The 26,039-nt window shown below is 42.3% G+C and overlaps 1 protein-coding gene across 13 annotated transcripts in view; it reads right to left on the bottom strand.

Moving 5' to 3' along the window:
* The window catches only part of mycbp2 (MYC binding protein 2), a 286,672-nt gene that overhangs the window by 180,270 nt on the left and 80,363 nt on the right, over window positions 1–26,039 (bottom strand). For all 13 annotated transcript variants that reach the window (XM_024388610.2, XM_024388613.2, XM_024388615.2 and 10 more), the window contains exons 8-12: window positions 25,698–25,797; window positions 24,907–24,980; window positions 14,745–14,883; window positions 14,279–14,355; window positions 7,430–7,634 (exon numbers count right to left, since the gene is read on the bottom strand). In XM_024388610.2, coding sequence (XP_024244378.1) covers window positions 7,430–7,634; window positions 14,279–14,355; window positions 14,745–14,883; window positions 24,907–24,980; window positions 25,698–25,797 — 595 coding nt within the window. The remainder of the gene's footprint in view (window positions 1–7,429; window positions 7,635–14,278; window positions 14,356–14,744; window positions 14,884–24,906; window positions 24,981–25,697; window positions 25,798–26,039) is intronic.

The following is a 26,039-nucleotide window of genomic DNA, read 5'->3' as shown; positions in this document are numbered from 1 at the left end:
AGCTTGATGATAGCCAGTGTCATGACGTTGCCCTCTTTGGGTACAGCAAGCCCATCCCCCTCTGTCTCCTACACTCAGGCTGCAGCGACCTCAGGTCATAAATTAATGGAGGAGAATCTCTCCTTATGGCCACAGTATAGAGAGAGAGAGAGAAGTTTTCATAGAGAGAACAAAGGAATTTCTTACACCTCACAGAACTTGAGGTCCAAAAAACATTTATGTTCTGGAGAAGGTATAAAAGATCGGTGAAGAATCCAGCTATGAACTGGTCCATTTGGTACAATTTCGTGAAACTCATGAGAGACAATACGGCCACCTTACCATAACGCTGTTTATATAATAGCATCCGTTATGAGGCTTGCATCTAATTGCTGTACAGGATGAATGAGGAAAGATTAAACTATTTGTGAAATTATGGGATGCTATGTAATGATGTAATGTGAGAGAATTGTATGTGTGTAAAGTTTCACTTAAGTCACTGGCACGCCCCCATGAACACAGCCAGGACTTGGCGTCATGAGACAGCTTTTCTGCTCTTCCGAATAAAACCCCCACCTTGAGAATTTCTCAACAGACCATGTTACTTTCAATTACAAGAGGACAAAGGTTGCAGACCAGCTTACCTCGATAATGAGAGGGCCAAGGTTTGAGACCAGACTGCTGAATCTTTTAGCCATCCCACGTGGTTAAACTCAGACTATCGATACCGACAGAATAAGAACAAGTCTTTGATATTAATTACTAGTCTGGAGCTAGGAATTCAGTATCATTGAACGCGAAGACCGGCAACTGCCGAAACATCCATTCTACAACAACATCGCTGAATGTTACTCTAAAGTATCCATTCTGACCACGGCAGAGACTGACAATTCTACATAAGAAACAAACTTATCAACAGCGATCAAGATTACACACTGAGCGTAAATATATATATTGATTGCAATTATTCCCTAATGAGGGAGCGTTCATGTGCAAAGGATCACTTTCAATTGTTATAATTATCAACTGTGTGTTGTCTTCTCAGTCGACCCCAATTTCCCTTTGTCTAACAAGCTGGCATGCCGGTTTAGCAGACTAGGGCACATTCCCCTATCATTTCTTGTAACCATATTTACATTGTGTGTGTGTGTGCACTTCTGTGATTGTTTAGTTAGTTAATAAATAAATGATTGATACAATTGATGTATGGATGACTCATAGTAAAGACTGGGTTCGTGCAGATCAACAATTTACTACGTTCGGAATGAGGTAAAATACATTTTTCATAAATTAAGAAGACTAATTTATCAGATATTAAAATATCTGAAAAGATGTATTAGGAAAATTATAACCTTGTAATTTATTTTCCTTGGTGCCCCGACTTCCTAGTTAATTGCATTTGCCTGATTAGTTAATCACGAAATGCTAATTACAGAGAATCTTTGATAAAAACTAAAAGTCTTCGGTCAATGATAGTAAAGACACGACACCAGACAATACTTAAATCACCCAGAAAATATACTTCTCTGTTGATATCACAGACAGTTGAAGTTGGAACTTTACATACACTGAGGTTGGAGTCATTAAATCTCGTTTTTCAACCATCCCACAAATGTATTGTTAACAAATTACAGTTTTGGCAAGTCGGTTAGGACATCTACTTTGTGCATGACAAGTAATTTTTCAAAAAATTGTTTACAGAATACAGATTAATTCACTGTATCACAATTCCAGTGGTTCAGAAGTTTGCATACACTAAGTTGACTGTGCCTTTAACTTATTTGGGACTGGGGGGGCAGTATTGAGTAGCTTGGATGAATAAGGTGCACAGAGTAAACTGCCTGCTACTCAGGCCATGTTGCTAATATACAGTGGGGCAAAAAAGTATTTAGTCAGCCACCAGTTGTGCAAGTTCTCCCACTTAAAAAGATGAGGCCTGTAATTTTCATCATAGGTACACTTCAACTATGACAGACAAAATGAGGGGGGAAAAAAAAGAAAATCACACTGAAGGATTTTTAATGAATTTATTTGCAAATTATGGTGGAAAATAAGTATTTGGTCAATAACAAAAGTTTCTCAATACTTTGTTTTATACCCTTTGTTGGCAATGACAGAGGTCAAACGTTTTCTGTAAGTCTTCACAAGATTTTCACACACTGTTTCTGGTATTTTGGCCCATTCCACCATGCAGATCTCCTCTAGAGCAGTGATGTTTTGGGGCTGTTGCTGGGCCACACAGACTTTCAACTCCCTCCAAAGATTTTCTATGGGGTTGAGATCTGGAGACTGGCTAGGCAACTCCAGGACCTTGAAATGCTTCTTACGAAGCCACTCCTTCGTTGCCCAGGCGGTGTGTTTGGGATCATTGTCATGCTGAAAGACCCAGCCACGTTTCATCTTCAACGCCCTTGCTGATGGAAGGAGGTTTTCACTCAAAATCTCACGATTAAATGGCCCCATTCATTCTTTCTTTTACACGGATCAGTCCCGGATCAGCAGAAAAACAGCCCCAAAGTATGATGTTTCCACCCCCATGCTTCACAGTAGGTATGGTGTTCTTTGGATGCAACTCAGCATTCTTTGTCCTCCAAACACGACGAGTTGAGTTTTTACCAAAAAGTTATATTTTGGTTTCATGTGACCATATAACATTCTCCCAATCTTCTTCTGGATCATCCAAATGCTCTCTAGCAAACTTCAGACGGACCTGGACATGTACTGGCTTAAGCAGGGGGACACGTCTGGCACTGCAGGATTTGAGTCCCTGGTGGCGTAGTATGTTACTGATGGTAGGCTTTGTTACTTTGGTCCCAGCTCTCTGCAGGTCATTCACTAGGGCCCCCCGTGTGGTTGGGGATTTTTGCTCACCGTTCTTGTGATCACGGTGTGAGATCTTGCGTGGAGCCCCAGATCGAGGGAGATTATCAGTGGTCTGTGTTTTTCTGTGACTAGGTACTGACCTAACAATCGTTTTGTGTGCTTTCGTCGTAAAGCCTTTTTGAAAATCGGATACTGTGGCTGGATTTACAACAAGTTTATCTTTAAAATGGTGTAAAATACTTTTTTTAATACCATTTTTTTTATGGGATATATGTTGTTTTGAATTTGGCACCCTGCAATTTCACTGGCTGTAGGAGAGGTGGGACGCTACCGTCCCACAAATCCCAGAGAGGTTAAACAGCTTGGAAAATTCCAGAAAATGATGTTATGGCTTTAGTGGCTTCTGATTGACTCAAATGATGTCAATTAGCCTATTGGAGGTGTACCTGTAGATGTATTTCAAGGCCTACCTTCAAACCCAGTGCCTCTGACATTATGGGAAAATCAAAATAAATCAGCCAAGACCTCAGAAAAAAATATTGTAGACCTCCACAAGTCTGGTTCATCCTTGGGAGTAATCCCCAAATGCCTGAAGGTACCACGTTCATCTGTACAAACAATAGTAGGCAAGTATAAACACCATAGGACCACGCAGCTGTCATACCGCTCACGAAGGAGACACGTTCTCTCTCCTAGAGATGAACCTACTTTGGTGTGAAAAGTGAATATCAACCCCAGAATAACAGCAAAGGACCTCGTGAAGATGCTGGAGGAAACAGATACAAAAGTATCTATATCCACAGTAAAACTAGTCCTATATCGACATAACCTGAAAGGCCGCTCAGCAAGGAAGAAGCCACTGCTCCAAAACCGCCATAATAAAGCCAGCCAGACTGTAGTTTGCAACTGCACATGGGGACAAAGATCATACTTTTTGGAGAAATGTCCTCTGGTCAGATGAAACAAAAATAACTGTTTGGCCATAATGACCATCGCTATGTTTGGAGGAAAAAGGGGGAGGCTTGAAAGACAAAGAACAACATCCCAACCTTGAAGCACGGGGGTGGCAGCATCATGCTGTGGGGGTGGAGGGAGGAGGGACTGATCAGGAGGGACTGATGCACTTCACAAAATAGATGGCATCATGAGGTAGGACAATTATGTGGATATATTGAAGCAACATCTCAAGACATCAGCCAGAAAGTTAAAGCTTGATCTCAAATGGGTCTTCCAAATGGACAATGACCCCAAGTATACTTCCAAAGTTGTGGCACAATGGCTTAAGGGCAACAAAGTCAAGGTATTGGAGTGGCCATCACAACGTCCTGACCTCAATCCTATAGAAGATTTGTAGGAAGAACTGAAAGTGTTACACCAGCTCTGTCAGGAGGATTGGGCCAAAATTCACCCAATTTATTGTGGGAAGCTTGTGGAAGGCCACCCGAAACGTTTGACCCAAGTTAAACAATTTAAAGGCAATGCTACCAAATACTAATTGAGTGCATGTAAACTTCTGACCCACTGGGAATGTGATGAAAGAAATAAAAGCTGAAATAAATCATTCTTGCTACTATTATTCTGACATTTCACATTCTTAAAATAAAGTGGTGATCCTAACTGACCTAAGACAGGGCATTTTTACATGGATTAAATGTTGAAATGTGTTTGGCTAAGGTGAATGTAAACTTCCGACTTCAACTGAACATTATCAAGCATTTCACACATATTATCCAGATACTGACTGTTAGCACTTGGTGGTCTATAGCAGCTTCCCACCAGAATGGGCTTCCTACTATTGCCTTAGTGCTAACAGTGTAACTCTGGTTTATAGGCCGATGATTACTGCTTACAGTAGCTGTAGGATAAGCAGATGTATTCGGTGCAATTAGGGGAACATAAACTAAATCACTTACATTGTTTGCCAGAAATGGACCAGAAATGATTGGTCATTTTTTTTGAGTCTTTTAAGTTCTTAGTGTTGTGGACACAGAGGAACTTCAAATCAAATCAAATTTATTTATATAGCCCTTCGTACATCAGCCGATATCTCAAAGTGCTGTACAGAAACCCAGCCTAAAACCCCAAACAGCAAGCAATGCAGGTGTAGAAGCACGGTCTTCTAACCCTAACACCACAACAGCCCCATTGATGTGGATGGGGGAGTGATCTCCCCTTTCTTCTGCAGTCCACCATCAGCTCCTTGGGCTTACTGGCGTTGAGGGAGAGGTTGTTGTCCTGGCACCACACTGCTAGGTCTCCGACCTCCCCCTGTAGACCGTCTCATCGCCGTCTGTGATTAGGCCTACCAACGTTGTGTTGTCAGCAAACTTGATGGTGTTGGAGTCACGCGTGACCATGCACCGAGCTTTATTCTGTAAACAGCATTCTTACAGTAGTGCGGCTTGGTTGGGTACCTTAGTCTCTCAACCTGCATCTCTCCCGAGCCTGTACGGGAGTTGTAGCGATTAGACAAGATAGTAGCTACTAAAAACAATTGGATACTACGAAATTGGGGAGAAAAAAGGGGTAAAAAAAAGAAGTGTCATTTGTGGATCTGTTGTGGCGGTATTAAATTGGAGTGGGCCCAGTGTGTTTGGGAAGATGGTGTTGATGTGTCATGTCCAGCTTTTCAAAGCACTTCATAATTACAGATGTGAGCGCTACAGGGTGATGGTCATTTAGCCAGGTTAACTTAAGAGTTATTGTGAACAGTTTGAAACATGTTGGGTTTACAGACTGGAACAAGGAGATATTGAAAATGTCAGTGAAGACACTCACCAGCTGGTCTGCCAATGCTTCGAGAACGTGCCCTGGTATTCCGTCTGGCCCGGTGGCATTGCGAGCGTTAACCTGTTTAAAAGTTGTACTCACATTGACCACAGAGAGCGGGGTCATTTGGAAAAAGGGCTTTCATGCAAGACTCAGTGTTTTCTGTCACTTAGCTCGTTTGGGAGTTCTCCAATACTGGGCATCTCACGACTGGGTTTCCCTTTGTAATCCGATAGGACCTGCAAGCCCTGCGTCAGAGCCGGTGTAATTAGATTCCACCATACTCCAATATTGTACTTTAGCATGTTTGATGTCTCGGAGGTCGGAGTGGGCTGTCTTGCATGTATCCATGTCCCGTTTCTTGTAAGCAGTAGCTCTAGCCTTTGGCCCAGCGCGGATATTGCCTGTAATCCATGGTTTTTGGTTTGGATATGTTTGTATAGTCACTGTAGGGACGACGGTGTCTATGCACTTGTTAATGAAGCCTGTGACTGGTAAAGTGTTAAACTCCTCAATGCTATTGGGTGAGTTCTGGAACATATCAAATCAAATGTATTTATATAGCCCTTTTTACATCAGCTGATATCTCAAAGTGCTGTACAGAAACCCAGACTAAAACCCCAAACAGCAAGCAATGCAGGTGTAGAAGCATGGTGGCTAGGAAAAACTCCATAGAAAGGCCAAAACCTAGGAAGAAACCTAGAGAGGAACCAGACTATGAGGGGTGGCCAGTCCTCTTCTGGCTGTGCCGGGTGGAGATTATAACAGAACATGGCCAAGATGTTCAAATGTTCATAAATGACCAGTCTGTACTAGCAAAACAGTATTGTAGCCTTGTGTCTGCTACATTGGACCACTTCTGTATTGAGTGCATCACTGGTACATCCTGTTTGAGCTTTTGTTTGTGAACAGGAATAAGGAGAATAGCATCGTGACAGATTTGCTGAAAGGAGGGCCTTGTATGCGTTTCTGTGGGGAGAATAAAAGTGGTCTAGAGTTTTAGTACCCCTAGTAGCTCAGGAGACGTGTTGGTAAAAGTGAGGTACAACGGTTCTAAGTCTCCCAGCTTTAAAGTCTCCACCCACCAGAAACATTGCCTCTGGTTGTGTGGTTTTCTTGTTTTTTTTATGGCCCTATATAGTTTGAGTGCCTTAGCAGTGTAGGTTCTATGAGGGATTTAGACATTCGTGAAAATTACAGATGACAACTCTTGGTAGATTATGCAGTTTACCTAGAGGTATTCTTTATCAGGTGAGCAAAAGCTTAAGATTTTTCACAACGGAAGCATCGCACTAGTTGTTGTTTATGAAGAGGCACACCCAACCCCCTTTGGACTTGCCCGAGGCCGCCTTTGTCCAATCATGCCGCTGCATGGAGAAACCACTGAGTTCTATGTATAGTCATCCATCCACATCTCTGCAAGACATACAATATTGTAGCTTTTCAAGTTTGTCTGATGGAAGAGCTTTGTTCGAGAGCCTCTTATCTTATTCTCGATTGACTGGACGTTTTCAAAAGAACAAAGGGGAGTGCCAGTCGATTTTCTCTTCATCTCAGTCTCACAAGGAAGCCGGCTCGTCTATGGCGTCTACACCTGCAGCGTTTTGGTAGCCCATAAAACAAAGGCATGAACAAGGGAACATCTCAGTCTGTTGAATTCGAAATCAAGGTTACCAACTCTCGATTTGATGTCCAGAAGTACATGGTGGTCATGTGATAATAGTATGAACTTTCTGTACAAAAAAGTAAAGATAAACATGAAAAAAAGTAACTCAATAGCCATATCCCTCGGCGCCATCTTGAATCACATCCATGCGTATTCTAGTCTGTGTAGGTGTGTGTTCTCATCCATACTTACTGGACTCTCCATCCTCTCCCTTGCTGGCAGAGCCGGTGAAGAACACGCTGCCATCCTCGGCCACAAGCAGGGCGTGTGAGCCGTCATGGCCCACCGAGAAATGGATGATCTTAGGGGACTTGGTGACAGGCAGCTCCACCCATTTACCTGCCGATGGACCACCTTGCTTGATGCCAAGGCTCTGATACTTCCCTGTGTAGTAGATCTGAGAAGGGAGGGGCAGGGTGGAGAGGGAGGGGTAGAGAGAGAAAATATTTTTAAAGGGAACGGTCGTGAAAAACTAACTTTAATGGTTGAAAACTTCTAACTTTACCATGGTCTCAGACCGGATGCTTCGGCTGAAAAGGAGTGTTCTGATGTTAAGGGATTTTTTTATCAATAATGACTAATTATGTAAACATTTCAATCAGAACTGAATAATCAGAATACTATTATGTTACTGTATAGATGTATGAATTTCCTTTTAATCCTAGTACTGAATATAATGTGTGTAAATATAATCAAGAATTAGAACAATGACTGACTGTTCCTTGGTAGAAATGAATGAAATTATCGTCAGACTGGCTAGAATGCTTATCTACACAGGAAGACTTATATTATATTAAATTGGTGGGACGATGTGGGAAGGCTTGAGATACTGCCTTTGTACCAGGGTGAAGAAGAGACGGGACAGAAAACTAATGACATCATTTTCAGTTTATAACCTGTGGTAAACTGTATCATGTTCAGTACTCTCGAGAATAAACGCTGCTGATTGATTTTGAGACTGGTCTCTGTCCATTTTATGCAAATAACTGTCTTACAAATTCCTAGAAGTGGACAGAGTGTTGAATTTAATTGGGTATTAAAACATGTTGGAATTTAATTCCTGTAACATCTGATTATCACAACATCAGTGAACCACAAAAGTTAATTGTCTCAAGTTGGCTAGCTTACTACTACCTCCAGACAGAAATGAGAGAAAACCTCACTTGACCACTTTACTTGCTATAGCAGAGATGCTTAGACTGTTTAAGTTGTTTAGACCAGTGAGTGACTGTTTCCAGAGAGAATGTACGAACACATCCCATCTGCGAATACACACACAAGAAACACACATCAAAGCACGCCTCCAAGTCTCAAATCGTCTTTTCAGTTGCATTTCTTAATGACAAGGAGGAAAACTGAGGCAAAAATCAGCCAATTTAGCCCAAATAACCATAACACTCATGGGAATTGGCCTATTTGGATAAGGCTAAATTGAAATGTTTCTTACAGGAAAGAAATGAAGAGCATATGCACAACCATTGTAGCAATTGAAAGGGAACAGTTTGGAGATAATGGGAAAATTATTAGACTAAAGTTGGACATAACAATCCAAATATGACACTGCTGATTTTACACCTTTATTTAATCTTTATTTAACTAGGCAAGTCCGTTAAGAACACATTCTTATTTTCAATGAAGGCCTAGGAACGGTGGGTTAACTGCCTTGTTCAAGGGCAGAACAGATTTTCACCTTGTCAGCTCGGGGGATCCAACCTTGCAACCTTAACTAGTCCAACGCAATAACGACCTGCCTCTTTCTCGTTGCACTCCACAAGGAGGCTGCCTGTTATGCGAATACAGTAAGCCAAGGTAAGTTGCTAGCTAGCATTAAACTTATCTTATAAAAAACAATCAATCATAATCACTAAACTACACATGGTTGATGATATTACTAGATATTATCTAGCGTGTCCTGCGTTGCATATAATCTGACTGAGCATACAAGTATCTGACTGAGCGGTGGTAGGCAGAAGCAGGCTCGTAAACATTCATTCAAACAGCACTTGTGTGTTTTGCCAGCAGCTCTTCGTTGTGCGTCAAGCATTGCGCTGTTTATGACTTCAAGCCTATCAACTCCCGAGATGAGGCTGGTGTAACCGAAGTGAAATGGCTGGCTAGTTAGCGCGTGCTAATTGTCGTTGTGTTGCTGGTTCGAGCCCAGGGAGGAGCGAGGAGAGGGACGGAAGCTATACTGTTACACTGGCAATACTAAAGTGCCTATAAGATCATCCAATAGTCAAAGGTTAATGAAATACAAATGGTATAGAGGGAAATAGTCCTATAATTCCTAAAATAAATACAACCTAAAACTTCTTACCTGGGAAAATTGAAGACTCATGTTAAAAGGAACCACCAGCTTTCATATGTTCTCATGTTCTGAGCAAGGAACTGAAACGTTAGCTTTCTTACATGGCACATATTTTACATGGAACATATTGCACTTTGTGACGGCCCTGAATTATTCTGAACCGTCTCAGTGCAGCTCCTTCCAATAGGGCGCTTTCCCTTTAATTCCCAATTAAATAGCCAGCATCAGCTGCGCAAAAGGGGGGTTGTGATGGAGACGTGAATGAGGATGTGTTCAACCCTCAGTGCCGAAGCTTCTCTATTCCGTTTGTTTTGTTGCCGTTAAACGTGTGTTTTGTAGCCTAAGAGAGTTTACCCAGGATCGGATCCACTCTTTGCGTCCGTGGACTACACCTCTCCGTTCTTCGTGGCCTTTCTCCGCTGGAGATCTATTGGCGGATTGGATTGTCTGACTGACCGACTGACTACCACCTTTTTGTATACGGTATTTCATTTGTTTTGATGCGATGTATACTTTGATTTATGTAGTTAGTTGTAGTTGAGGACTTAGTAAGAGTTGATACACTTTAAAGTTCTGTGGTAAAATAATTGTTATATTGATTGTATGTTTAATACTGGGTTTACGCTACACGGAATGAACGGACAAACATTGCGTGACAAAAGTCACTTGAGTTCACTGAACTCCTTTACCGGGCTGGACTCTTTTTAGGCCCGAGGTACAGGACATTTCTGGAGGAACCAGAACTCATTGTGATATTATTATATGTGTGTAATCATTGTTGTTGCTAATACAACCCACGCAAAAAGAATATAGTTGTTTTTGAAGTTCTTTCCAATGTTTTAAGGGTTTATGAAAAGTTTATTTCCATCCTGACTTTTACATAAGTCCTTTGTATTGGTGTAGACTTGACGGACCAGATGGGACTCATCCCCACCCAAACTAAAAGGAGAAACTAATGTTTTCTCTGGTAGGCACAACCTACCTGGCACCCCTATAAATAATAACCTCAAGTCAAAACCGTTACAACTTTTACTTTTATTTAAACCAAATTGAACATGTTTCATTATTTACTTGAGGCTAAATTGATTATATTGATGTATTATATTAAAATAAGTGTTCATTCAGTATTGTTGTAATTGTCATTATTACAAATAAATAAATACAAATAAATAAAAAAAGTCTGATTAATCGGTATCGGCTTTTATGGTCCTCCAATAATCGGTATCGGCGTTGAAAAATCATAATTGGTCGACCTCTAGTTAGAACACTGTCATGATTTATTTAGACCTGTTGTGACAGGCCTTATTGTATGGCTGGTTATGACCTACATAAGAGTGTCAAAACCCATAAAACCTACCACAGAAGGCAAAACATTCCATTACACCAGTGCCTACTTGTTAACAGTATGTTCATGCTATATAACATTTTATGAACCATAAAATAATATTATTAACATTATCATAGTAATTGCACACACATTGATGTCAGAATTGCATCTAGACAATGCATTTCTGATCATAACACACCAATTTTAGGAGGTTTTTGGACATAAAGATGAACTTTATCGAACAAAACACACATTTATTGTGTAACATGAAGTCCTGTGAGTGCCATCAAAGGTTAGTGGTTAATTTAATCGCTATTTCTGATTTTTGTGAGCCGTCTCCTGGAAAATGGCTGTATGGTTTTCTGTGACTAGGTGCTGACCTAACATAATCGTTTGGTGTGCTTTCACCGTAAAGCCTATTTGAAATCGGACACTGTGGCTGGATTTACAAGAAGTTTATTTTTAAAATTGTGTAAAATACTTGTATGTTTGAGGAATTTTAATTATGGGATTTCTGTTTTGAATTTGGAGCCCTGCAATTTCCCTGGCTGTTGGCGAGGTGGGACGCTACCGTCCCACATATCCCAGAGAAGTTAAGTACCATCTGGAGGAATTCAGCGTGTCTACCCAACCAAGCAACCAGAACACGTTCTATTCAGGACATAAAGTTAATTTCTTTGCCACATTTTTTACAGATTTACTTTAGTGCCTTATTACAAAGAGGATACGTTTTTATTCTGTACAGGCTTCCCTTTCACTCTGTCATTTAGTTTAGTATTCTGGAGTAACTACAATGTTTTTGATCAATCCTCAGTTTTCTATCACAGCCATTAAACTAACAGTTTTAAAGTCACCATTGGCCTCATGGTGAAATCCATGAGCGGTTTCCTTTCTCTCTGGACGCCTGTATCTTTGTAGTGACTGGGTATACTGATACAAGTGTAACTAATAACTTCCCATGCTCAAAGGGATATTCTATGTCTACCAATAGGTGCCCTCCTTGGTGAGGCATTGGAAAACCTTATTGGTCTTTGTGTTTGAATCTGTGTTTGAAATTCCCTGCTCGACTCTGGGACCTTACAGATAATTGTGTTAAGCACTATCATTCCACAGAGTGATTGCATGTACTTACGTGACTTTGTAGGCATATTTTTACTCCTGAACTTATTTGGGCTTGCCATAACAAAGGGGTTGAATACTTATTGACTGAAGACTTTTCAGATTTACATTTGTCAATATTTCTAAAAACATAATTCCCCTTGACATTATGGGCTATTGTGTGTAGGCCAGTGAAATGTTTTTACATCCCGGTTAGTGAGCATTTCTCATATTGCCAAGATAATCCATTCACCTGACAGGTGTGGCATATCAAGAAACTGATTAAAACAGCATGATCATTACACAGGTGCACCTTGTGGTGGGGACAAAAAAAGGCCACTCTAAACTGTGCAATTTTGTTACACAACACAATTCCACAGATGTCTCAAGTTGAGGGAGCGTGCAATTGGCATGCTGACTGCAGGAATTTTCACCAGACCTGTGGCCAGATAATTTAATGTTAATTTAAGATAATCTGCATGCTCGTCGTCTTCACCAGGGCCTTGACCTGACAGCAGTTCGGAGTCGTAGCCAACTGCAGTTGGAAAATTCTCACTTTAGATGGCAACTGGCAAACTGGAGAAGTCTGCTCTTCACAGATGAATCTCGGTTTCAACTGTAACGGGCAGATGGCAGATGTGTGGGTGAGCGGTTTACTGATGTCAACATAGTGAACAAAGTCTCCAATGGTGATGGTGAGGTAACGTATGAGCAGGCATAAGCTACGGACAACGAACACAATTGCATTTTATCGACTGCAATTTGAATGCACAGAGATACCCGTGACGAGATCCTGAGGCCCATTGTCGTGCCATTCATCCACTGCCATCACCTCATGTTTCAGCATGATAATACACAACCATGTCACAAGGATCTGTACACAATTCATGTTAGCTGAAAATGTCCCAATTCTTCCATGGCCTGTATTACTCACCTACCCAGAAATATCCATCTACTTTGCACAGCCATTGAAGTGGGACAACATTCACCAGGCCACAATCAATAGCCTAATCAACTCTGTGAAGGAGATGTGTCACGCCGCATGAGGCAAATTGTGGTCACACCAGATACTGACTAGTTTTCGGCTCCACGCACCTACCTTTTTTTTTTTAAGGTATCTGTGACCAACATATGCATATCTGTATTCCCAATCATGTTAAATTGACTGACTTCCTTATATGAACTTTAACTCAGTAACATCTTAGAAATGGTTGCATGTAGCATTTATGTTTGCACTTTTACATTTTTGTCTTGCACTTGGCAAGTGTCCTGCACTGTTTAGAATAACTGTGTTTTGGGGGCTCCCGAGTGGCGCAGCAGTTTAAGGCACAGCATCGCAGTACTAGAGGGGTCACTACAGACCCGGGTTCGATCCCAGGCTATATCACAACCGGACATGATCGGGAGTCCCATAGGGCGGCGCGCAATTGGCCCAGTGTCGCCCGGGTAAGGGGAGGGTTTGGCCACGGGGGGGCTTTACTTAGCTCACCGCTCTAGCAATCTCCCTTGTAGCATTCATAGTGAAGTGTCCAGAAGAGAAATTGACTTTTTCTGAGCCAGAGCAATTCACACATCAACATCTTTGAAAATGTCGATAAACACAAAGCTCTAACGGAAATGCAAATAGTTTACTGTCATTCCAGGTGCTGAAGTTGGCCTGCTAGCTAGCAAGTGAAATTAACTTTACTCAGCCTGCATAGCAACCACTCGTGAACAGACGACTAGACCTTTTGCACGACAGAATTAATGACTGGTCTCATCTGTGGCAACATGACTAAAAGAATCAACCAGATTTTTTACCAGACTATTTCTTCTAGCAGAAGAATGAAATAGTGTGAATTTAAATAATGGTTTTAGTGAAATTTGAACTGAATGTCGAGCCATATGTCTGTGTGTTCGTTTAAGAAATTAGGCATAAGAGGCAGTGCACCAAAAAAAATATAGCAACGGGTAACGCTTTGCAACGGAAAACTATTGGACAATTCCATGTTAGTCTATCCATGTTTCGCCTCCATTTGGTTCTTAGTATATACACTGGTGGTCACGTGACTGAAGTAGATCAAATTTGTTAACTTCAAGCAGATGTGTTAGGGAGCGTTCAATAACAGATGGAGGTTAATGGACTTGTGTGAGGCAGAAGGGTGTGTTTGTGTTTGTAATGAGGAAGAACAGACCGGGCAGAGCCCTCGTGTTGCTGGTCACATCAGAATAGAATGACGATTGCCTGCTTCTAGAATTCAATCTTCTTTGCACCCACAGCAACGGTAACACACATGCATCTCAGTTTGTACAGTTCTGGTGTTCTTACCTTTCCTGAGGCAGTTTTCAACAAAGCAAATTCCCTGCCTGCTCCCAGCAATGCTGCCTCCTCGTCAAACCCTGTACCTTAAAAACACATTTTGATATGAGAAACAGACACAAATTCACAAACCAAGAAATATATTACAGAAACTCACACATGGAGACCGGTGCATTGCAATCCCTGGAACGGAATGAATAGAAAAGTATGGTGGTTTGCGTTTATTCCATTCCAGACGTTACAATAAGACCATCCTCTGATTCAGTGACAACAGTCTCTACCTAAAAACACAAATGATTATGCCTAATGCCAATATTTGACAGAGTGAGATGGTGAAGTTGCCCTAGACACAGATCTTGGGTCAGTTTAGCATTTCCCCCGCTAATGGTTAAGGTTAGGATTGGGGGAAGGGGAGCTGACCATAGATCTGTACCTAGGGGTAACTTTACCAGAGCGCAGAGTCAGTAGGACTCACTGATGATGTGAAGGTCTTTCTCCAGGTCAAACAGGGAGATGCCGCAGGCATGGAGACACTTCCTGGCCATTTTCAGCTGAAGCTCCTGCTGCAGTGCTGGGTCTGTACTGGTTGCGTAGATCCGCACCACAAACCCATCCTGAGGGAAACATGGCAATGGCTTATTTAGTTCCACATTGAAATATACCAAGCATAAAGGATTCAAATATTTTTGAAGTCATACAGAAGCTTGGACTCAATAAGTGGGGTTGCAGAATTTCAGTAACTTTTTCTCAAAATGTCCAGGTTTTCCAGAAATCCTGGTTGGAAGATTCCTAGAATCAGGAGAGAATAAGCAGGAAATCCAGAGTCCATCCACCCAGGATTTCTGGAATACCTGAGAGTTGAACATTACTGGAATTTTGAAAACCTAGTCTTGAGTTACACACACAAGAACACGCAAAGTCAGGTATTCCTGACATGCAAAGAGATTTAGATATGATGATTTTGACAACCATGCACTGTGTGTTTGTGCATGGAGACCTAGCTAGCTATGGCATCAGGCCACAATATTACCAGTTGGTTTGGACCCTGGCTTGGGTTTGTGCGATATTAGATGTTTTGAGAGCAGTGCATGGCCGTTGCTATGGGGAGAGAAAAGTGTGTGCTTGAGATTCTATTTCTATGATCTCTCTCCCACTCTCTGCTCTGATAGTGTTACAGGCTCATGTCCATCTCCATCATTGTGCTTCATTACTTATTCAAAATTATTTATGAAAAATGTTTTTAAAAATCCCTATAGAATTATAATAGATAGATCGATAGATAGGAGACAGACAAAATGCAAATTCAATTCAGCTATTTCAGCCACACCCGTTGCTGACAGGTGTATAAAATCGAGCACACCGCCATGCAATCTCCATAGACAAACATTGTCAGTTGAATGGCCTTACTGAAGAGTTGCACCGTCCGTATGCCACCTTTCTAACAAGTCAGTTCCTCAAATGTTTACCATGCCAGCTCTAGCAGGGCAAACAATAAGTGCTGTTATTGTGAAGTGTAAACGTCTCATAGCACCAACGGCTAAGCCGCGAAATGGTAGGCCACACAAGCTCAAAGAACGGGACAACAGAGTGCTGAAGCACGTACAAATTGTCTGTCCTCGGTTCCAAACTTCCTTGAAGCAACGTCAGCACAAGTGTTCGTCGGGAGCTTCATGAAATGGGTTTCCTTGGCCGAGCATCCGCACACAAACCTAATTTCACCATGAGCAATGCCAAGTGTCGGCTGGAGTGAAGTAAAGCTTGCCGCCATTGGACTCTGGAGAATTGGAAACGCATTCTCTGGAGTGATGAATCACGTTTTACCATCTGGCAGTCCGATGGACAAATCTGGGTTTGGTGGATGCCAAGGGAATTCTACCTGCCCCAATGATTAATGGCACCAGAGGGGATGGGTGCCGTTTTACGAGCTCCTAACCAACTGTGCTATTTTGTTTGTAGCTCATTTTGTACATAATGTTGCTGTTGCCGTTGTCATGACTTGCCATGTTGGGTGAGGATCATAGGCGCCAGATTTACTACCCCCACCCCCCCTCCCGCTCTCTCTCTCCCCCCGCAGAGAGGAAAAGGTGTGAAGTTGGCTGTTTTATGACAGTCATAAATACCTGGAAGTTGGAAGTTAAATCTCATTGTTACCAAAGAGAGAGAGACTTTGCAGTACGGTAACATCAAAAGGTTGAATAATTACACAATATTTCTGTATTCCCAACAGTTGGAATGGTCCGTGTGTACTCAAAGAACAATCCTGTCGAATTTGTTAAATGTAACTAAGGAAAGTATTTTAACATAATTGTATGTCAATGTGTATATTTCCCAGTTGTCAGGCTCACATTCTAATGTTGGGGAACTTATGATTAAATATGAAACTATTTGTGAGAAGATGAAATGTGATGTTAGCCTTCTAAATGAAAGAATTGTTTGGCTGAACGACGACACGGATAATATAGAGCCGGCTGGCTTATCCGTGTATCAGCAGGACAGAGCAGCTACATCTGTTAGGACAAGGGGTGGGGGTGTGTTTCTATTTGTCAATAACTGCTGGTGCGCAATATGTAATATTAAAAGAAGTCTCGAGTTATAGCTCGCCTGAGGTAGAATCCCTCATGATAAGCTGTAGACCACAATATCAACCAAGAGAGTTCCCATCTATATTATTCATAGCTGTCTATTTACCACCACCAAACCGATGCTGGCACTAAGACCGCACTCAACAAGCTGTACAGTTCATCGACTACAGCTCGGCATTCAACACCATAGTACCCTCCAAGCTCGTCATCAAGCTCGAGACCCTGGGTCTCGACCCCGCCCTGTGCAACTGGGTACTGGACTTCCTGACGGGCCGCCCCCAGGTGGTGAGGGTAGGCAACAACATCTCCTCCCCGCTGATCCTCAACACTGGGGCCCCACAAGGGTGCGTTCTGAGCCCTCTCCTGTACTCCCTGTTCACCCACGACTGCGTGGCCACGCACGCCTCCAACTCAATCATCAAGTTTGCGGACGACACAACAGTGGTAGGCTTGATTACCAACAACGACGAGACGGCCTACAGGGAGGAGGTGAGGGCCCTCGGAGTGTGGTGTCAGGAAAATAACCTCACACTCAACGTCAACAAAACTAAGGAGATGATTGTGGACTTCAGGAAACAGCAGAGGGAACACCCCCCATCCACATCGATGGAACAGTAGTGGAGAGGGTAGCAAGTTTTAAGTTCCTCGGCATACACATCACAGACAAACTGAATTGGTCCACTCACACAGACAGCATCGTGAGGAAGGCGCAGCAGCGCCTCTTCAACCTCAGGAGGCTGAAGAAATTCGGCTTGTCACCAAAAGCACTCACAAACTTCTACAGATGCACAATCGAGAGCATCCTGGCGGGCTGTATCACCGCCTGGTATGGCAACTGCACCGCCCTCAACCGTAAGGCTCTCCAGAGGGTAGTGAGGTCTGCACCACCCGATGCTACAGGAAGGCCATAAAGATCATCAAGGACATCAACCACCCGAGCCACTGCCTGTTCACCCTGCTGTCATCCAGAAGGCGAGGTCAGTACAGGTGCATCAAAGCTGGGACCGAGAGACTGAAAAACAGCTTCTATCTCAAGGTCATCAGACTGTTAAACAGCCACCACTAACATTGAGTGGCTACTGCCAACACACTGCCAATGACACTGACTCTACTCCAGCCACTTTAATCATGGGAATTGATGGGAAATGATGTAAATATATCACTAGCCACTTTAAACAATGCTACCTTATATAATGTTACTTACCCTACATTGTTCATCTCATATGCATACGTTGATACTGTACTCTATATCATCGACTGCATCCTTATGTAATACATGTATCACTAGCCACTTTAACTATGCCACTTGGTGTACATACTTATCTCATATGTATATACTGTACTCGATATCATCTACTGTATCTTGCCTATGCTGCTCTGTACCATCACTCATTCATATATCCTTATGTACATATTCTTTATCCCCTTACACTGTGTATAAGACAGTAGTTTTTTTGGAATTGTTAGTTAGATTACTTGCTCGTTATTACTGCATTGTCGGAACTAGAAGCACAAGCATTTCGCTACACTCGCATTAACATCTGCTAACCATGTGTATGTGACAAATAAAATTTGATTTGATTTGATTTGATTTAAAAGGCCATAAGCAAACAAGAAAATGCTCATCCAGAAGCTGCACTCCTAGTGGCCGGGGACTTCAATGCAGCCAAACTTAAATCCGTTACACCTAATTTCTACCAGCAAGACATGTGCAACCAGAGCGGCAAAAATAAATATATAAAAAATAAATAAAAATAAAAACTCTAGACCACCTTTACTTCACACTCAGAGATGCATACAAAGCTCTCCCTCCATTTGGCAACTCAGACTATAATTATATCCTCCTCATTCCTGCTTACAAGCAAAAAACTAAAACAGGAAGAAACCAGAGAATCGCTCAATATGGAAGTGGTCAGCTGACATGGATGCTACAGGACTGTTGTGCTGTAGCATAAAATTGGAATATGTTCCGGGATTCATCCAATGGCATTGTGGAGTCCCCCGGCTTCATCAATAAGTGTATCGATGACGTCGTTCCCAAAGTGACCGTACGCACATTTCCCAACCAGAAGCCATGGATTACAGGCAACAACCGCAACGAGCAAAAGGCTAGAGCTGCCGCTTTCAAGGAGCAGGACACTAATCCGGACGCTTAAAAAATAAAAAATAAAAACCCTCGTGGAATGTGACAGGGCTCGAAAAATATTACCGACTACAAATGGAAATCCAGCCACTAGCTGCCCAGTGACGTGAGCCTACCAGACAAGCTAAATGCCTTTTATGCTCGCTTCGAGGCAAACAACACTTCAGCATGCAACAGAGCACAAGCTGTTCCGGACGACTGTGTGATCATGCTCTCCATAGCCGATGTGAGTGAGACCTTTTAAACAGCTCAACATTCACAAAGCAGTGGGGCCAGATGGATTACCAGGATGTGTACTCAAAGCCTGCGTGAAGCAACTGGAACGTGTCTTCACAGACATTTTCAACCTCTCCCTGACCGAGTCTGTAATACCCACGTTTCAAACAGACCACCATAGTCCCTGTGCCCAAGAAAGCGAAGTTAACCTGCCTAAATGATTACCGCCCTGTAGCACTCACATCGTTAGCCATGAAGTGCTTTGAAAGGCTGGTCAAGGATCACAACACCATCATGCCGGAAACCCACTCAAATTCGCATACCGCCCCAACCGATCAACAGATGACGCAATCTCAATCACACTCCACACTGCCCTTTCCCACCTGGACAAAAGGAACACCTATGTGAGAATGCTATTCATTGACTACAGCTCAGCATTCAAAACCATAGTGCCCACAAAGCTCATCACTAAGCTAAGGACCCTGGGACTAAACACCTCCCTCTGCAACTGGATCCTGGACTTCCTGATGGGACGTCCCCAGGTCGTAAGGGCAGGCAACAACACATCTGCCATGCTGATCCTCAACAATGGGGCCCGTCAGGGGTGCGTGATTAGTCCCCTCCGGTACTCCCAAGACTGCGTGGCCAAGCACGACTCCAACACCACCATTAAGATTGCTGACAACACAACGGCGTTAGGCCTGATCACCGACAATGATAAGACAGCCTATAGGGAGGTCGTCAGACACTCCCTGTGGTGCCAGGACAACAACCTCTCCCTCAATGTGAGCAAGACAAAGGAGCGGATCGTGAACTACAGGAAAAGGGGAGCCGAACAGGCCCCCTTTAACACCGACGGGGCTGAAGTGGAGCGAGTCTAATGTCCACATCACCAACAAACTATCATGGTCCAAACACACCAAGACAGTCCTGAAGAGGGCATGACAACACCGTTTCCCCCTCAGAAGACTGAAAAGATTTGACATGGGTCCTAGATCCTCAAAAAGTTCTATAGCTGCACAATTGAGAGCATCCTTACCCCCACCCCCCGGTATGTAAACTGCTCGGCATCTGACCATAAGGCACTAATGAGGGTACATCACTGGGGCCAAGCTTCCTGACATCCAGGACCTATATACTAGTCGGTGTCAGAGCAAGGCACAAAAAATTGTCAAAGACTCCAGTCACCCAATTCACAGACTGTTCTCTCTGCTACCGCACGGAAAGCAGTACCAAAGCACCATGTCTAGAACCAAAAGGCTCTTTAATTAACAGCTTCTAACCCCAAGCCTTAAGACTGCTGAACAATTAATCAAATGGCCACCCGGAATATTTGCATTGACACCCCCTGCTACTCACTGTTTATTATCTATGCATAGTCACTTTACAAATTACCTCTACTTACCTGTACCCCCCGCACATTTACTCGGTAACGCACATTTACTCTGTAACGGTACCCCCATATATAGACTTGTTCTTGTTACGTAATTTTATTGTTACTTTTATATATATTTTTTGTTCGTTTTAGCTTATTTAATAAATATTTTCTTAACTCAATTTATTCAACTGCATTGTTGGTTAAGGGCTTGTTAGTAAGCATTTCAGAGTAAGGTTTACACCGGTTGTATTCGGCACATGTGACAAATTACTAAGTAATGGGTCTGAATACTTATGTAAATGTGATTTTTATTTATTTATACATTTGCATAAAAATCTAAAAACCCGTTTTTGCTTTGTCGTTATGAGGTGTTGTGTGTTGATTGAAGAGGGGAAAAAAGGATTTAATCCATTTTAGGATAAGGTTATAACGAAACAAAATGTGGAAAAAGTCAAGGGGTCTGAATACTTTCTGAATACACTGTGTCATCCCCAACAGCGTTTGGGATTAGTTACTAGAAAAATCAAATTCATTCAAAAATAATCTTCAATCCGATTAGAAACATCTTGGTCACAGCTTGTCTTTCCTAAATGGTGTAGGCTGACGTATTTACATCAGAATTCCTTTGTACATTTGCAGTAAAAATGATAAGAGAAGGCTACACCATAGCCTGGCCCCTCTGCGACACGACAACATTTTATGCACTTGTGAAATGTAGGCTAAGCACCATTGAAATCAATAATTTGTCCCAATTGATAATCAAACACACTGCGGCCATGTGCCAGCACAATAATCACGAAATGTACATCCTGCCTCTATACAAAGAAAATGTATAATCTATATGAATAGGCATACACAATTATGAGTCTAGACAAGGCAATTTGATTAATAATTTCATGATCATGGATCATCTGGAATGGGGAAATTATTTTCAAAGGGTCTGCTGTCAGAAATTCCCTTACGGTAGGAAAGGTAGACTAATGAAAAATAAAGGAATAGATTTGTTTCTATAAATAGAAAATCCCTTTAGCCTATACTAATGTGTCATCCTGTGAAATTAACATTGCTGCACAGCCTCATAAAAATGTATTTTATTTTAATTGAAAATCTTTTCAGCCACCAGTGTGACCCCAGCATAGAGATGAATAGCTAGATGGCACACTTGTCACTAGACAGTGATGATCTCTATGGGCTTTGCTATAACAGAATATATCAATGGCAAAGATCAGAGGGGAACCCTCTATCCATTTTTATGGACAGCGGTCATGACAATTCCCCAAAACAGCTTTCTTCGCTCGCTCGAGAACTAAATGAGGAAAGAAGTTGCTTCATTTCATAACAGGATGCTATCTGAAATAAAGTTCATAATGGGAGGATATTCATTCAACTTTGGCAACAAATTTGCATGTTTGATGTAATTAAAATGATTTGAGAAACTATTCTGTCAATTTTTTTGTGCAATCCTAAAACGCTATTTTTGTACTTAGTTATTTTCCCGGCCCCTTGGTTATGCCCTGTTTACATCCCAAATGTGTCGTCTGTTGCGTTTGAGTCAACAATGAAGTGGCATCGCAGGGCCACCTTGCATCCGAGGCTTCATTGAGAAAAGCAGGCCGCTTTTTTCCTTTAAATTTTGTGCACACATTTGTTTGTATCCCTGTTCATTAGCATTTCTCCTTTGCCAAGATAATCCATACACCTGACAGGTGTGGCATATTGAGAAGCTGAATAAACACTATGATAATCACACAGGTGCACCTTGTGCTGGGGATAATAAAAGTCCACTAAAATGTGCAGTTGTGTCACACAAAAATGCAGCAGATGTCTCAAGTTGAGAAAATGTGCAATTGGCATGCTGACTGCAGGAATGTCCACCAGAGATGTTGCCAGAGAATGAAATGATAATTTCTCTACCAAAAGCTGCCTCCAATGTCATTTTTGAGAATTTGGCAGTACGTCCAACCGGCCTCACAACCGCAGACCACATGTAACCACGCCAGCCCAAGACCTCCACATCCAGCTTCTTACCCCTGCGAGATCATTTGAGCTGAGGAGCATTTATGTCTGTAATAAAGCCACTTTGTGGGGAAAAACTCATTCTGATTGGCTGGGCCTGGCTGCCAAGTGCATGGGCCTATGCCCTTCAAGTCCACCCATTGAACAAAAAAAATGGGTGCACCCCTGCCCAGTCATGTAAAATCCATAGATTAAGAAGGACTGTGTGTAGAGATGGGATGGCTGATAATGCTCGTAGTAGGGACTTTTCCAGACCATGGCTGATGTGTGGTGTGCTTTGCCGCCTCAGCTGCCAAGGCATCACCCAGGTGGATGCTACACTTAGGCCACTAGATACCTCTGGAGCTGTTATTAGAGGAACTGTGCATCAAGACAGCAAGGTGCCCTGATGAAGACTAGAACCTGTCTAAGACTGACGGCTTCCCTTGACCATAACATCAATACCCTCCCATTCAAGCCAACTGCCCAACAGCTCCCTTCAAGCCAACTGTCCAACAGCTCCATTCAAGCCAACTGCCCAACAGCTCCACTCAAGCCAACTGCCCAACAGCTCCACTCAAGCCAACTGCCCAACAGCTCCACTCAAGCCAACTGCCCAACAGCTCCACTCAAGCCAACTGCCCAACAGCTCCACTCAAGCCAACTGCCCAACAGCTCCACTCAAGCCAACTGCCCAACAGCTCCACTCAAGCCAACTGCCCAACAGCTCCACTCAAGCCAACTGCCCAACAGCTCCACTCAAGCCAACTGCCCAACAGCTCCACTCAAGCCAACAGCTGATGTACATTAGCCATTTTCATTGCTTATGACCGGTCTTTCGTTTTTGTGTGGAATATCGTCACAATGTACATTGTACACACAATTCAGCTCTCTACAACCCTAACTCCCACATTTATCCAGGGACTGATCTGATTCATGTGCGTAAGGCTTCAGAGGCAGATGTATGAATTTCACGTCCTTTCCTCCACCCTCCCCATTATTTCTGCTTACTACTCATGCATCTATAGGCCTGCATCTGCCTGGGAGGATTAACCATGAATAATGGTCACATGCTGGTTTAGAAAACACACACACACACACATCTGTGACAAAGCTGTGGGGGGCTCAGCTGAGAGAGATGAGAGAGTGACACTTCTGAGTGAGGCTGGCTGCCTGAGAAGGTGGCTGGCATACATCACCGTACCGGACTCAACATTGTTTAAATAACTAAGGATTTGTGATTTACATGGCAAGTAGGTGTTAGACAGTGTGTGTGCATACGTGTGTGAGAGAGAGCGCAAGAGCGAGAATATTCTGCCCTGTGAATTTGAACAAAGTAGCCACCATCACTCCTGAATGACAAATAGTCTTGTATGTAGAAAAGCTAAACAATAGATTTAGGGGAACAAGTACAGTATGTGAAATTCCCACAATGTTATTTTCGGTGTATGTGACATAGATAGCTTTGCAGCCCCTGTCCCAGCTATTTTGCTGCTCTATGCAAGATACACATTTCCATAAATAGCTTAAGAAATAGGTTAAAATGCCAGAGAATCTCATGTGGCCCATTAGGCTGTATTATGTTTTCGGTAGACTATTATTGGGCCATATCAGCCAATAGACTGGATGTAGTTTGAAAGAGCCAGAGTTGGGGCCAAATTGAACAGGAGAGCAGACACTTGAGCTACGTTTTGCTTTACTTTTAGGAGCAGGACGATTTGCAGGCAAAGACAGATGAATGTGTTATCAATATTTATTTCCAGTCGATGTAGCAGCCTACACTATAGACTATCATATTTGGGAAGTTAATTTCCTTGAAGACAACATGCCTTGTGCTTTTCTGCCCATGCATACTATAGCCTACATGCTAATTAATTATAGACCACAGATATGGCGCACTTGATCATGCGTGCCCAACAAGAGACGAGAGGTAAGCTGCTGAACTTGAAGCAGTAAGAATTTCAAACACACCTATTAGTGTGTTTGAATAAGGCGACAAAGAGGTGCCTTTAATATAATAGATAATCCATACAATACAAAAATATTACAAATAATCTGAGAAATAAAAAACATTTTTATCCCAAAGTTGACTGTCTGACCGACCCATCCCGCAAGCAGCATGAAAAATGCAGACCGTGCATCGGGGTCTGCAGGTCCGGCAGGAATGACACTACATTATAGTATAATAGCAATCTCTCCCCTACATTAGGCACAGGGCTTCAGTCTGTACCCATCCACTCCTCTCAAGATAAATACAAATAAAATAATTTTAGCACCAGTGCAGCAGATTAATGTGAGTGTATGTGTGTGAATGGAGACTCACGTCTTTGCAGGCAGTGATTTGGTTGATGTGTTCTCCGTCAGTGAAGACTACGCTCTGGCCGTCTGTCTGTAGGCCTGTGAAAAGGACACAGTTCAACAGAGAATTTATAATATCCAAAGAATAGGGAGATGAATTTGTCATGCTTTTGACAAAGGAATTCAGCCGAAACACTGTGCATTGGCCTCTGTCCGTCCATGATTTGGTACATTTTATTTATATTTTTGAAATGAATATTAACATAGCATACTGTAAAACAAATAACAGGGCTAGGTAGACAGATTTAGTTCTCAATATCCTGAGGAAGTGCGTAAGTGTCTGCACATTGAATCTATAAAGCTATGTAGGCATCTTTGTCCTGTGGCCATTTGGTTATGTTTCAATCCTTTCCTAGTTTAATCAGGTTTCATTTCTGGATTTCTGGATGCGGAATGCATTACTTATGATTATATCGAAATATTATGAATATTGAAAACATTGTAGTTACAAGCCTTAGAGTAGAGTATATTAATGATATGGTTGGCTAAAGGGTTTGGTCTATTGTCAATCAGCGGGTGAGAGGTTTAAAAGCGTCCAGAAGTATTTTATGAGCATTAAATATAAAATGTTTCCAAGTTAATCTAAAAAATACCACATTTATTTTCAGAGGTTCATCGGTTCAAGACAACAGTAAGTAAACAGGTGATTACAAAAATAAAAACTTGCTTACAAACAGGTACATGAAAAAATGTATGCATTGTTTATTATAACACACTATTGGGAAGAAGGATATGTTACTGTGTGTTATCATGTACCTGGCATAGTGATGGTTCCCTCATGCTCCAGAGTCTCTGGGTCGATCTTGATGGCCGATGTACTGTGGTTGTTACTCATATCCCGGTACAACAGGCAGCCCTGCGCGCACAAGCATCAATATTTGTATATATACACTTTTAGGACTGCATTTGTCACAACTCCCAAAAGCAACACAGCCATTAGAGAGTTAGAATGTGTAGCACATTGGAAAGGAATACAAACAAGACCAAGACTGCGAATTTATAGGTAACTGCCCTGTCCCGCCACCTTGGATCACTTCTCCCCAGAGCTGAAGATCTGAATAACTGCGCGAGAGTTTCTTTACGCTGTACAATATGGGC

Source organism: Oncorhynchus tshawytscha, linkage group LG26 (assembly GCF_018296145.1).
Source record: "Oncorhynchus tshawytscha isolate Ot180627B linkage group LG26, Otsh_v2.0, whole genome shotgun sequence".
In the NCBI taxonomy this organism is placed as follows: Eukaryota; Metazoa; Chordata; class Actinopteri; order Salmoniformes; family Salmonidae; genus Oncorhynchus; species Oncorhynchus tshawytscha.
The sequence above is the reverse complement of the archived record's forward strand: the minus strand, read 5'-3'. Positions and strand labels throughout refer to the sequence as shown.